This window comes from Chamaea fasciata, unplaced genomic scaffold (assembly GCF_029207755.1).
Source record: "Chamaea fasciata isolate MVZ Bird 193981 ecotype frontalis unplaced genomic scaffold, bChaFas1.0.hap1 SCAF_7, whole genome shotgun sequence".
In the NCBI taxonomy this organism is placed as follows: domain Eukaryota; kingdom Metazoa; phylum Chordata; class Aves; order Passeriformes; family Sylviidae; genus Chamaea; species Chamaea fasciata.
The window spans coordinates 45,453,915-45,469,054 of record NW_027094092.1 but is presented as its reverse complement, the minus strand read 5'-3'; the positions used below and the strand labels follow the sequence as shown (position 1 = coordinate 45,469,054).

General features: G+C 35.1%; 1 protein-coding gene across 2 annotated transcripts in view; it reads left to right on the top strand.

The window, feature by feature from the left end:
- The window catches only part of EML5 (EMAP like 5), a 95,922-nt gene that overhangs the window by 17,616 nt on the left and 63,166 nt on the right, over positions 1-15,140 (top strand). For both annotated transcript variants that reach the window (XM_066188631.1, XM_066188630.1), the window contains exons 2-5: positions 1,808-1,967; positions 4,365-4,463; positions 5,027-5,095; positions 8,298-8,483. In XM_066188631.1, coding sequence (XP_066044728.1) covers positions 1,808-1,967; positions 4,365-4,463; positions 5,027-5,095; positions 8,298-8,483 — 514 coding nt within the window. The remainder of the gene's footprint in view (positions 1-1,807; positions 1,968-4,364; positions 4,464-5,026; positions 5,096-8,297; positions 8,484-15,140) is intronic.

The following is a 15,140-nucleotide window of genomic DNA, read 5'->3' as shown; positions in this document are numbered from 1 at the left end:
AACCAGACCATTTTTGGTGCAGCATCTTCTCTCCCCCCAGATGCTTTTCCTTTTTCCTGTGAGTACACCATCTGCCTTTGTGTGCTCTGGGAGATGTGCAGGTGTTAGTCAGGATTAGGTAGCAGAACTGAATTGAAATGTGGTTAGTTTTGCCGCCAGCTCCTTTCTGCAGCGTTTTTTAATTGTGAAGTTGCTCTGTCAAATAAACAAGAAGGGAAGAACTAGGGAAACAACTCTGGAAGTGTTGTGAAGCAAAGCGGGGAAGTATTGGTTACTTTATCCTGGTGCTGAGGATAACAGGGAGTAGCCAAGAGCAGAAATTCCCATAGCAAAATGGAAAGGCTTTTTACATTTTCAACTTTGAAGTTAGAAGTTCTGCTCAGTTTTGCATGTAGAATTTGTTAAGCAGTATCAACCAACTGAACTGCTGTTTCAAAGCAGAAAAATATATAAAAATGTATTGTGTACTATAGTGTAACTTTGTAAAACATTAAGCATCTTCTAATGTGGTTTTCTTTTGCTCTTTCTGTATATAGAAAATGTATACATCTTTTGAATTAGATTTTTTGCTGGTAATTTCCTGGTTAGCTTTAACCTTGCAGTTTTTTGTTTATATTTATAGACTTCCCTTGTCTCCACCCTTTGAACTTTATCAAATCCTGTGTTCAAGTTAAAGATCATCTTACCTTTGCAAAGTGCTCAACCTTTCTCCTTTCCAAATCGTTTGGAGAAGATAAATATACTTACTGCATGTTGTTAATGGTTCTGTCCACCAGTCTCTCAAGATCATTCAATACCCTGGGATTCATTAGGCTAGGAAATTTTTTAGCCAAAGTAAACAGCCAGCTTTGGAAAATTATGTCTTCCTGACTTCTATGTGGTATTTCTACATAATTTTGGACTGCTGTACCTAGTATGTGTGGAATGTGATCAAGTAGTTTGTTTTGGTTTCTCTTAGAATATATTTTTACTTTTCTGTATTGTGAAATTTGAATCCTCAGACCTCATGTTCTCCCCTACAGCTTGCTGGCATAAACAAAATGAAGAAATATCTTGCTGACTAGAGTATTTTCTAGCTTGGTCCCAGATTTGGCAAAACAGTTCTGATGATCCTCAAGTGAACTCTGAAAGACTGAAATACAAGCTAGAAGGAAATTCTCTACAATATCAAAAATGTGAAGAGTTAATAATTATTCAAAGCCAGCTATTCCCAATTGTTTTATATTAAAATAAGATATTTAAAATAATCGCTCTTAAGTTTAGTCATCTGAAGTTGCCTCTAGTCTAAGCTAGTTGTGCTTTGGGTTGCTGTACAATCAGCAGAGAGACAGCTCCAGAAAGCTGTCCTCTCATGAAAAGGACATCAAATACTGTGTAGAATAAAGAATTTGTGGAGATGTACCTATCTCTCTGCTGATGATTGATTTGTAGATAGTTAAACTCTATTTTCCATTTTCTATTGTTTGTGTTTTTAAGTTTTAAGAAATGGAAAGAAAGGAAAAAAGGTATTTCTCTCAGTGCATGAAAATCTGACCAAGTTTAGTAAACATTTTTAGACTATTGGCTATTTTGTAATTAATTTAAATGTAGAAGGCTTTTGAAGGCTAAATTCAAGAAAGATGTTGGTATGTACTATATTTAGAATTTCACAGCTACTGTGGAATCTGTGATAGAAAATGACTTTTTATTATCTAGTATCCATGGGAAAATATTGTAAAAGATTTTTTTAAGGAAAAAAAATAATACAACTAGCTAGTCAAGACCAAAAATTTCATGCAGAAATATTTTATATGTCTTTTTTTGGCAGCCTTGCTTTGCACCCTGAACGTGTGTTGGTGGCAACAGGTCAAGTTGGGAAGGAGCCATACATCTGCGTGTGGGATTCATACACTGTGCAGACTGTATCTGTTCTGAAAGATGTTCACACACATGGTATAGCTTGCTTGGCCTTTGATTTAGATGGTCAGGTATGTAATTAATATTCTTTTTTCAAAGTTGAATAAATTGTTTATCTATTAGAAATTTGTCACATAGTTTTTCTTAAAAAAAAGAAAATGTATTGTCTCAGGTTTTATCTGCTTATTCTCAAGTTGGGGAAGATAAAAGATTACATTACTAATGAATGCCAAATATTTTTCATTTGTCAAGAAAATTTTAACTTCAAGAGCTTTTTGAATAGAGATGAGGTGGTAGGGAGGTTCTTGTAGTCTGTGGGCCAGAGTTCAGGGTTAGACCAAATGGCTGGAGACAGTGGATGTCCCCTGTGCAGTGGCATGTCTTGTGCCCAGAGGGCTGGCAGCCCTGTTGTGTTACTCATCTTGGACCCCTTCAGGCAGTATACCCTCCTCTGTCATGCACTTTGTTTCACTGTTGGCTCTCCACATTTTGTTTGTTCAGACTCATGTATCCTGTATCTAAGAGTCAAGGAAAATGTTTCATTGGATTATAATTTTGTTGCTTTTGAACATTCTCTGAGTAGCAAATTGATTCCCAGAGTTGCTGCCTATAATAGGAATCGTTTTTACCAGACAACTTGCTTCTCTGAGTAAAGAGACTTTCTTGACTGATGTATTAGAAATGGAAAATTTAATGGTTATATTTACATGTTAGGTAGCAGCTGAAAAGGTATTAACTGAGAAAATCCTTTCTGGAGATGTAATTTCTTGGTCTGAGAAACACTTCTTTCCCTCCCACTCAGCCTTGCAATGTGATACTCAGATTTAGCTATATTCTCAGTTCCTTTTCCTTGCTAAAAATGTCAATGTTAGTTACTGCTGTTTTCTCAAGTGAGGATCTGTTGTAGAGACCAGTTGCTGTCCTTAAGGGAATATCAAACGGAGCTGTGTTGAACCCAAGAGGAAAACCTACCTGTAACTTGTTTCTGTTAAAACATGTTGTAACTGTAGGGAAGTTCTGAGTTTGTTGAAATGACCTCTTGTTGTTTAGGAAGTCAGCTTCTAGAGTCAATTTCTTTCTAGAACAAAGTTTCTACTTCACAGCGACATCTTTTCTCTACATTCTTGTAAACTTGTGTCCCTCCCTCACTTGAATGGCCTTCATAATTTAAAATCAAGATACATCAAAATAAGATTGAAATACCCTAACTTTTCAAAGATGGAATAGAAAGGTTAAATTTTGTAGTATTAATAAATAGGAAGCATGGATAGAAATTGTATTTAACTTGTTTATTTTTCTTCTCCTATTCTTGGAGTTTTTCAGACAGTAAAGGAATTATGTTATTTGGAATAGGTTTCTGTCTTGGGGAAAAAAGATTATGATTCACGTTTGGATTATTTATTTATTTATTTATTGCTTATACAAACTCACTGGATAATCTGTGTAGAAATTGAAGCTAAATTTGTCTTTAATGTAAGTATTAACTGCTGAACAGTGAAAAAAGCTTTGCCTAAAAGATTTGAAAAACTTTCATTTATCAACAGCAAGATGGCACAATTCATGCAAAACCTGAACAAAAATACTCATGTTGTTTAAAAATCAAACGAAATCGCTCAGCTTTTTATTTTTTTTTAATTCAGTCCTGGTAGTCTTTCTGTTGAGAATTTCTATAGCAAAAATAGCATTTTGACTGGTTAACAGTGACAATACAAGTTGCTAATTTAGTCAATCAGTTGTGTCAAGAAATCTGTGCAAGGTGTCTTCACAGTCAAGACAAGACAGACTGCAAAGCACAGGAAGATCTCAAAATTTTACTTTTCTTGATTTTTTTTGAATATTCTTTTTGTCCATCCTAGTTTTACAGTGTAAATATTTTCAAACTCTTTCTGAATAATAAAGACTTAATGAAATTATGTTTGAGGCCTTTTAAACTCTGGTTCGAGAAAGTATTCGGAAAGAAGTATTTACTCATATGTGTCTTGAAGAATCAAGCAAAGGACTTTCAAAGCATTTAGCTGTTTTTAATCTTTTGTTTGTTTCCAAGAAGATTGAAGAAAATATTTTTCTTTGTATCTCTTGACCTTGTAAAATAAATCCTAAATTCTGCAAATTACATGTAATTAAAGATAAATGCAGTTTCATTAACTTCAGTGATTATTCCTTTTTTGCAAATGTCTCTTGACTGCAGCTTGCCATGTGTGCTATATATAATTTTATATATTAAACATTATAAATCAGAAATATATTGTTGTCTAAGAAGATCTTTATGGTCCTGATATTGTACCTGAAAAGATGCATCTATGTAAGCTTTGATGTAAGATATAGGTTATGTTTTCTTCTGTATCAAAAGGGAGCTATTGCTTCTATCTCAAAAATGTTACACATGTTTTGCAACTGATTCAAAATAATGACTTTGGCTTTCATTAATATATTGAGTTATTTTTATTTGTTTTATTTGTACACTTTAGCGTTTAGTCTCAGTTGGTTTGGATTCGAAAAACACAGTTTGTGTATGGGACTGGAGAAAAGGAAAGTTGTTATCAATGGCTCCTGGTCATACAGACAGAGTAAGTATAACTAAGTAGTCTGAGCATGAATGTCATTTTAGTTTATTAAGCCATGTCTGTATATACATACTAGACCTATGTCTGAACAAAAACCATTTTGTTTTAGAAACTGAATTTGCCTAAAGGCTGATATGCATAAAAGACATGAAGATATTTAAGATGCCTGCATTTTTTTCTAGAATAAAATATGTAACTCAATATTTATTTGTGTATGGTTTGTTGAGACTGAAAACATGTAGGGGAAGTGCAGAATTAATGCACTTCTTAGACCCTAATCCCATATGGGAAATCAAAATGCAAATAATTGCTTAATTTTTTCTAGTCTGTAAATGAAGCTTAATGTTGTTTTACAATGTGTTTTAATTACTCTAGGGGAAAAAAGCCAGAATTATATTTGGTATATATTGAAATTTCAGTATGAAATGAGAGGATAAAGCAGTCTTTCCGATGGACCCATTTAAAGGATTTCAGATTTCCTGTTAATTTGCTAAAAGTTTTTACTGTTTTAACTGTCCTGTGCTAGAAAGGCCATCTCTGCTGACATCCTTGGTGTTTTTGTGCAGATATTTGATATTTCTTGGGATTTATACCAGCCAAACAAGCTCGTCAGCTGTGGCGTAAAACACATCAAGGTAATGAAATAACTTTTCATTTACAAAATATATAAGCTGCAGTAATATATGCTCTATAAAGTATATAAAAATAGAATCTAAAAGGAATATAGAATGCTAATGTGGAAGGCCTTGTGTAAGAATAATATTAGTTCTTAGAACTGCAATCATCCTGCAATCACACCTGACTGCACTAGAAATGTTAAAAGATCTGTATAGTGATAAACAGACCCTCTCTACTCAAAAGACTTCATGCCCTTGCAGAAGTAGTGTAGTAGGAATGAAACAGTTGTCGGTAGCATTGTATGTAATGTTTGTAATATAATTTAAAGTTTCGGTTCTCTAAAACATGCTGTTTGAAATCCGAAGTAGTGTAAGATAGGGTGCACATGTTTAAGGTGACTCCAGGTACTCAGGTTTCTGAATCTTGAACAGTGAAAGAATTGCTGCACTACAGAGGTGAAATGAATTGAAAAACAATTTCTTACCATTTAGAGAGAGTATGGGGAGACAGTGGAAGGGAAAGGAAGAGAAGAAGAAGCATTTTTCTCTCTTTTAATTCTTTTCCTTGCTTGTGTTTGTGCCTTTGTCATTTGGAGCACTCTGTACCTGTTACAGGATTCATAATTTGGACAGTTCATGTCTTTTTCAAGCATGCTCTGTTGGGTCCATGTAGCAAATGCTGTGCAGAAACAACTTCTTTTTCAGGTTTAACTTTGTCAGCAGGATTATCAATGATTAGGAACCGTGTTTCATGTCAGTCAAAAATCACTGTCTTCTCCCATGCACGGTTTTCTGTGTTACCACATAAGAGCAGTAGATGGCAGCTTGAAAGTTCTGTATTGCTGTTGTGTGTAGGTTCCCATGGTGGGGAAAATGTATTGCTTTTTATACAATGAACTTTTGAAGTAGTATGTATTAATGGCCTACTAATGGAAAAGGTCTTAAATCTGTTGGCTAGATTGCAAAAGTCTGATTTGGCATAGTGTTTATTATGTCAGTTACAGAATTCCATGAACTTGCTTAATTATGATATTTTATTTTCTACTTCTCTAAGAGGACTTTTATGCCAATAGTAAGCTGATATTTGCCAGCAGTTATTTAGTATATTTAAGATGGCTTTATGATGTCAAAACATATCTATTTAGATAAGCAAAAGTTTGAGCAACTTTAAGGCTCTACAAAGCCTTTCTAAATAGCAATATAGTTTAAAAAATAATTTCTGTTTCCTCTGCAAAAACATTATTGAAAATCAGAATTCTAGAGGTATTTAGGCATTTTGATCAGGCAAGAGATTTTGTTGATGTGTGTTTTTCCACACCTTCTTTTTCTGTCAGATATCAAGAATTACTTTCATGTTTTTAATACTATTGTATTTTTTGCAAATTGTAATAGTATTTAATCAAGTTACATAGATAAATCCAAGTGAACTGATATCGAAAAATTACTTTTCTTAGATATATCACCCGCTTCCACATTGGAGCTAGGTGTTTGAATATGAAGTGACTGTGTAGTTGGTTCATAAGCAACAACATGGTTTATGTCTTGAAATTTCTACTTTAGTTAAAAAAATACTACTGTCATGGTTTCACCCCAGCCAGCAGCTAAGCCCCAACCAGGTGCTCAATCACTCCACCAATAGCAGGATTGGGGAGAGAATTGGAAGGGTAAAAGCTGGAAAACTCATGGGTTGAGGTCAAGACAGTTTAATAGGGAAAGCAAAACCTGAACATGCAAGCAAAGCCCACCAAGGAATTAATTCACTGCTTCCTATGGGCAGGCAGGTGTCCAGCCATCTCCAGGAGAACACACATAACGGTGACTTGGGAAGACAAACTCCATCACTCCAAATGTCTCGTGCTGTTCCACCCCCACCCCTTCTTCCCCTCATATATACTGAACATGATGCCACATGGTCTGGAATATCGCGTTGGTCAGTTTGGGTAACTTGTCCTGGCTGTGTCTCTTCCCAGCCTCCCATGCACCCTCAATATCTTCACCAGTGTCACAGCAGGTAACCAGAAGAGCCCCTGGCTGTGCAAATTGTGCTCAGCAGTAACAAAACCATCTCTGTATTATCAACAGTGTTCAGCCAAATCCAAAACACAGGCCCATAGCAGCCACTGTGAAGAAAATTAACTATCCCAGCCCAAACCAGCACAACTAGTTAAGATATTGGGATTTGTCTTATCAGTACTAGTTATTCTAATCAGCAATGTTATTTTTGAATTACAGTATTGCAGGTACAAAAATCTATTTGTGGTAACTTTTTACATTATCCCATATTAATTGAAGTCTGCTCAGAATTTTGAATTGATTATTGGTAACAGAGTGCCTTACTGTGAAATACGGTTCCATAAACTCATATGCAGGAAACTATCTGCTGAGACAATGTAAGAGTAACCTGTCACCAGGGATACTTTTGTGTTTTGCATTGGATTACTTCAGCAGCTTCACTTTCCAGTGCACGTTTATATGCTTGGACAAGAGGTTTTGAAAGGAATATCCAAGTGCTTCTTGTTTGTAGAGATCTCAGAAAGGACAGTGTTTATCTGAGGACTGACTTGGCAAGGATTGTGCGCTGACAAGAGACTTTGCATGTCTTTAGTTCAGGATTCGTTGGTACCTGTTGGGTGACCTAGGAGGGAATTCACACTCGTGTGATTGCTGCAATTACATACAAATGGTTTATTAGGAAGTTCTGAAAAATTTCTGCCTCTGATGGCTACTTCGTGTAATCCATGGTTCTGATGAGAAATACATCTACAATAAAACCAGCAGCCTTCAAAGAGAGCAAATAGTCTTATCAGAAATCTACATGCTTTGATGGCATCTTTAAATGTATAAAGGAACATAATGTACAAATGCAGCGTTTTCAGCATGAAAGTCTTACATCAAAGAAAGATAAAATAATTCTATTCCAAAATGCTTTTCAAAAATACCTGAAAATACAACTGACTTACAAATTATTATTTGAAAGTATTTTAGTTTGATTTAAAGCTGAAATCCCAAAATTCCTTCCCAATTACTCTGATATGATGATTTTATGGAAAGATAAAGTTGGCTAATAACATAAAACATTATTAAACTGGAGAACTATGGCATGGAAAAGGGGGTGAATGGTGATATCTTTTGCAGGGAAAGTATTTCTCTTTCTGATGTTCGTATTAAATTATGAGGTATTAGCAGAATAGCCATCTTCCTAAATCACTTTATCTTACAGTTCTGGAGCTTGTGTGGCAATTCATTGACACCAAAGCGTGGCGTCTTTGGCAAGACCGGTGATCTCCAGACTATCCTGTGCCTCGCCTGTGCAAGGGATGAAGTGACGTATTCCGGTGCACTGAATGGAGACATCTATGTATGGAAAGGGATCAACCTTGTGCGGACAATACAGGGAGCACACGCTGTAAGTGTATCTCTCTAAGTTCATATTAAATGTTAAGTAGATTTCTGGAAAGCTGGAAAGGGCAATGCAAGGTCACCTTGTCTGTGCTCCTAAACCATTTCAATCATATTCAGGATGTCTTATTTGAATTTTTTTTTAGAACAGAGTACAGCCTTGAAAAGTGAAGGTATCTCAGTGAAAGCTTACTAAAAATTTTTCAAAGTGCTTGGTAATATTTTCTTTGAATTTAAATGTTTATTATGAATATAAAGTGATTATATTTTTGCTCTGTAGGTTTTAATTACATTTCCCATGTTATTTCAAAGCACATGGGTTCGTGATTAAAGTAGGCAGCAAAAAAACCCACTTTATGGCTTGCAGTCTGATTTATGCATATTAAACTGTGAAAATCCTCATTACTTCTCATTAGGTAATATGCAGGATTTGACTTCTAATTGTCCAAGTATCACTTGAAAACAAAGCCAACCAGTTTCTGGTTGGTTTAACCTATGAAGCATGAAACTGCTAAGGTCACTTTATGAAGCTATATGCCTTGCTGGTTGAATGTTAATTTTTGTTTTGAAAAAGCATTGTACCTTCTTGATAATATTTGAAGTTACCATATTAACAATTTAACATGGTGTGAAAAAACAAGCATATGAATTCTGATATTGCAGCTTCAAAATTCTAGATAAAAATCAATAACTGTTAATGATTCTTGCTTGTAAGAATGTGTTTGTTTTAACTGACCTGTTGGTCTGGGTGGCCTGACATTTGTAACTGAAGTGGAAGAGTCACTCTTTGATTTAATCAGGTAGAATGGAGGAGATGAAGCGATGAGTGTTATGTGTGTGAGAAGAGATCTTGGTTTACCAAAGATTTAGAAATAAACATTCAGGATGATTGCAGCTTGTTGAATGAACTAATAATTCAAAAGTGATTGGAGAACTTATTCAGACAGCTGTATAATGACACTGTCTCTGGTTATGAGCAAAGATAAAGTTATGAAGAAAATGTGTGTGAAATGTATCCCAGACTATATTTTGCATTGGAGATTTCTTTATATACGTAGAAGTATATGTGTATCTATATGTATATATAAAAATTGCAGATAAACACACACAAGCTTACTGTCCTGTATGCATCTGTAGAAATATTAAATGTATTCAAGAAGGCCCAAATTAGAAATCAGGAAGGATGAGGGAGTATTTACGGTGTGGAGTTATCCCTGATTCTTGCTCTGCAATTTCACATCTGGTTTCAGTCTTCATAATAAGCGTTCAATAGTGTTCTGGTTTTTTCTGTGTTTTCCTGAGGTGATTGGACATTGCGTAGGCAGACCTCAATTCCCAGAGGAAAGAGTGCACTTAGTCTCCTGTCGAAAACTGATGCCAAAATATTCTCCCATCCTGTTGGTGCTGTGGGAGACAGCTGTCCTGCATATTAACATACTTTTTACTTGGACTATTTAGAACAGCAACAGTTTATTTCTCAGAATAATGCAGTGCTTTTCAGCTGTTTAAGTGTGAGATGACACAACTGATAAACATAAGATGATGAGAGCTTGTTGCTCCATTCCCTTATGTGCTGTGTCAGTTCTTAGTTGGCCATAAGATCAAATTTGAAGTGTAATAACATCCTTCTCTTCAGTAACATCAATGGACGGAGCTCAGGTGACCTTGGAGCAGGTCTCATCTAGCCTTCTATTTTTGGCTCTGTCATCTAGGCTCAATGGAATTGTACTTTGCAGTACTGAAAATTAAGTAGGGACACTAGTTCATGTCTTTGAAATTCGTTTTTACAAGAGATTAGAGTCACTACAAATCTCACCAAATTCAGGGGGAAAAAAACCTCAATAAAATGGATGGAAACTTCTTTCCAACAAAATAAAACCATGTTTTTCAATAAAAAATTACCTTCAAGGATAGTATTGATAGACTAGTCAAAGCCAAACATTGAAACTTGGAATGACAGTATCTCTTTAGCCATTCTGAAATATTATCATGATATTTTATGGCTACATAATTTAATAAATTATTGTACTTAATTTTATTAATTATAAATTATATCCTTCTTGTCTGAAGAAAATGCAAGTGTAAGTAACAAGATTTATGGTGTATGTATATTGTTGAAGGGGCAGTGTGCACATAGTAGGGAATTGATAAAATTTCTCTTTAGTGTGCTAGTGTTGGAAATGTCATCCTTGCATACCTGTTCATCATCCTGTATCATTACTCCTCAACAGCTGTGACATAAACTGTAATCTTATTGAAGGAAGATGTCTCAATATTTGCATAAATACCATTATTTTCTTGAAGCATAAATAGCAGATACTGGAAAACAGTTTCTAAAGCACATTAATGATGTGGAGAAATAGTCCAGCCCTAGATTTATTAAGTAATTATTAAGAAATTTTCTGCATTAATATAGAAAACCTGTTCTTTTCAAAGATTGATTCTCTTTGCGGTAGTTGTCTTAGCTGAAAAGACATTTTTCATTTTAAGAGTAATTCAATATGAAAAATAAACCATGGTCTCCCAGTATGAGCAACCAAGGAAACAGATCGCAACTTTAACGCTGATAAGCAAAATAAGAATTCTTAATTCAGACAGATTATCTGTTTTCTGTCTCAGCAATACTAAGAGAGAGGAAAGTAGAGTTTCCTGCAGATTTCTATCTGAGTTGGAGTAGAAACAAAAAGTTGAAAGCACCTAAGTTGAGGTGACTGGAGAATCAATTGGAAGAGGATTAGGGAGTTCACTTAAAATAGAATTAGGAATGAAAAGTAAGAAAAGATGCAAACGACCACAGAGTTCATGTGCATGGAACAATGGATAACAGTGGGAAATTCCAATTCTAGATTTGCCTCCTAAATAATAATCCTAATAATAAAAATTTTAAAGGGGAGAAAGAAAACAATAACATGAAAGCATGTGTAAATTCACTGGCAATGGTAATACTCCATGAGGTTATTTGTAGGTCATGGATCTGGCTCTGGAAAGTTAATAAATACCTTGACTAATAAAAAAAATCTTTTAATAGATGTCTTGTTTGTGTAAAGAACATTATAGAATCTTCCACTTATCACTTTATATGTTCTAAATTCAAGGTACTCCATGACTATTAAGATGTTACTTGGATATTGAAGCAAAATTGTATGCTTAGTTAAAACACTGTAAGTTTTAAAGATTCTTGAGTGCTATGCTTTTGCCTTTCATAGTAAATGTACATAAGACGCTTTCTCAGCAGATGAATAATTAATTTTCAGATAGTCTTTCAGAGGTACACATTAAAGTTGTGTGGATTGATGTCAGAAACTGAGGTTAAATAACAGGCACTCTGTTAAAACTATTGCACGCCTATGTCAGTTGGCTGAATACTAATTAAATATAGATGGAAACAATATAATGAACTTAAATGAATGGTTTTAAGCTAGTATCATGTACCAACACATTAAGTCATGCAGTATTTTCTCCTGCTGCTTAGACTAGTCATTGGTTTCAAAGGTAATTGTCCACTTCTTTCAGTCAATGAAAGATATAGACAACTAATTAAAATTTTTATAGTAATATGCACATTTTAAAACTGCTTTAGGGATGATTTGTTAGACAGGAAGATCACATTTCACAGTAGTGTCTCTCCACTGTAAACTCACTGGCACCTATCTTAAATGTTTACAATCCATTTCCTTAGTGTGCAGTATATATTGGGAGAGACAATGTCTCAGTGTTGTCCAACATGTGTGTTGCTTTACATGCTTTACATTTCTGTGTCCTGTTGTGTATCTGGGAGTAAAAAGGAGACACTGGAGTTGGTTTTGTGTTGGTATAGTGTCTCTGTTCTCCATGTGGCTCAGTAGTAGTCAGTTACTTCTGAAGTTTCCATATGATCTTCCAAGTTTGGTCCTAATTATAGTTAGCTGCAGTCAACGTGTTTTAGGAATTGCATAGCCAGAATTAGAGTGGTGGATTTTATGCAAACCTTTAGCATTTAGATAAACTGACACTTGATTTTTGTCCGTTGGGGGCAAGATAGGTCCAGCAGCAGTAGAAAACCATAAACTGCTTCATTTGGAACTTGTTGGATTCAAGGAATGGCTAAGTATTCATGCAGGAGGGATCATCTGTCAAATTCTTTTTGTCCTTCTCCAGCTTTCAACTATAATTTCTGGTCTGGGCACTTATTTTTTTATTTGCTCCCATTCAACTATTTTTTTTCGAATTTGAAGGAACACAGATGTGATACCAGCTGGTTATGCTGGAAAAACAGGAAATAGTCAGCATTCTGAGAAAATGTTGGTTGATTTGAGATGTTATTTCCAGAATTTTCATGTTCATTAGGAAGTGAAATGAAGAATTTGTAAAAGAAGAATGCAATCTGTGTGCCAATCTTCATAAGTTATAAGACAGACGTCTTTGATGTACACCTTTTATTTTTATTCAGAAGTACAGTCTTTGCAGCTCACATTCATTTGGATCTAAGAAAGTCAGTACAATTGTTTGCCTCTCATTACTGCTAGAGGGTTTCTAACCATCAAGAATCAAATTATGTTAATGATAATTTCAGGTTGAAGGATTAAAGAAGCATGAAGATTCCAAAGTTGATTTCCATTAACCATCTTGTCAGTTTTTAAAAGGAAGGATTTACCGGCCAAGCTACCCCAGTAAAGAATTTTCCCTTAAAGTGTGAGCCTAGAGCCTAACAATTATATGAAATGTAGCAAAGCTCAGCTTTTTCCATAGATACTTACAGTCCCTATTAATGAGGGACATTTTTATAGTTTTCATCTCGTTCTGTTATCCCAGTGGCACAAAGACTGAAATGTGTGTGTCCCATTGCGTTTCAAGAGATTGAGCAAGCACATCTGCCAAATCTCCTTGACAACCAGTATGTCCTTTTCAAGATAAGGATATTCTGTGGAATGGAAAACAGATTAATGCTGGATCCACTTGATCTCATCTTGAGAGCATTCTGCCAGCTCCCACATTGCCAAATGTCTGATTATTTTTTTAATACTGACTAATTAAATAATGGATTTTGGAAAGAGTTAATTAGAGAAAAGAAAATAATTCTATTATCAAGATTGCATTCCAAAAAGAGCTCTAAAAGACTTAAACTTGGACAGAGTTCAGCACATGCTACAAAATGAGCTGGAATTCCTCTAGACTTTTATTTATTCCATGGCACCTAGAATCATGGAATCATTAAGGTTGGAAAACGCTTCCAGGATTAGAGTCCGACTGTTACCCTGGCACTGCTGTGTTCACCACTAAACCCTATCCACAAGTGCCACATTCACCTGTTTTTTGAACGTTTCTTGGGATTATCCCTCTAGGACTTCCCTGGGCAGCCTGTTCCAATACCTGGCAATCTTTTCAGTGAAGAAATTTTTACTAGTATTCAATCTAAACCTCTGGTGCAACTGGAGACCATTTCCTCTCATCCTGTCAATTGTTACCTGGAAGAAGAGACTGACCCCCACCTGGCTACAGCCTCCTTTCAGTCAGTTGTAAATAGTGATAGGGTCTCCCCTGAGCCTCCTTTTCTCCAGGCTAAACAACCCCAGCTCCCTCAGCTGCTCCTCATACGACTTTTTCTCACAATATGAAAGGTTAATGCAGTAAAACAGACAGACACACATAGAGAAAAACAAATACAGTTTGTGCTGTGTTTTCAAAAACCTCTAGGCTCCTAAAGAAACAGAGGATTTTCAAGATGTTAGAGATAATGAGAATTAGCCTTCTAAGCTGCTTATGATTTAAAAATTCCACTACATTTCTGTTTAGACAGTACTGCTCCTGAACTTGTGGCTTGTTGTGGAAGCCTCTTTCTTCAGAATGGACATGACATGTCAGAAAATTTGAGTTCTGTCACCCTGGTCTTTCAGTTTTGATTGTCATTTGACATTCTAGCAGGCTTCTTTTTTTTGTGAAAGCTGAGAGATATCTTTTTTCTTAACATGAAAAATTATATCCTTGTTACCTGATGCTAGAGAAGCAATCCATATTTCATTATGAGCAGTTGATTATGATATTTTTCTTAGCTGTAATTTAAGAAGAAAAACATATTGGTAGCAGATAATAGTCATGAGTACCTCAGAATTCTCACAAGTCACACTGTATCCTAATTTGTTCTGTGAGTGTGCAACTTTTCTTTCCCCCAAAAGCCAATCTCTCCTTCACAAATTGCTTTCATCTTTGCAAATAATGTGCTTCATTACTATAAAATCTGGACTCTATCTAAAGAACTGTTGGAATTTTACTTCTTTACAAAACTGAAATTTCAGACCAATATTATAGAAGATATGTGTATATTATTGGCTGTTCTATTTCTTTTGGACAGGAGTTAGAGACAGATTTTCTCTTCGATTGTTTCTAATACTCTCTTGTTTTCTTTTGTCATAGCTGAATATTACATACTTTAAATAAATATAGAGCAATTTTTTAAAATTCTCATAGGCTTATCAGCTAAAATTGCCCTTTCAGTAGATTTGCTTACTGAAATGTGTGAGTTATTTCTGAACATAAGGCTAATGAATTGTGTAGATAATTAAAAAGAACCTCATAGCATGTATGCCATTTAGATACGTATTGTTAAATCAAATATAGTGGCTATGTGGCTGTAGTATCTTTATTTTAATACTACATATATCATCCATGCCTCTTTGTTATCCTGAAT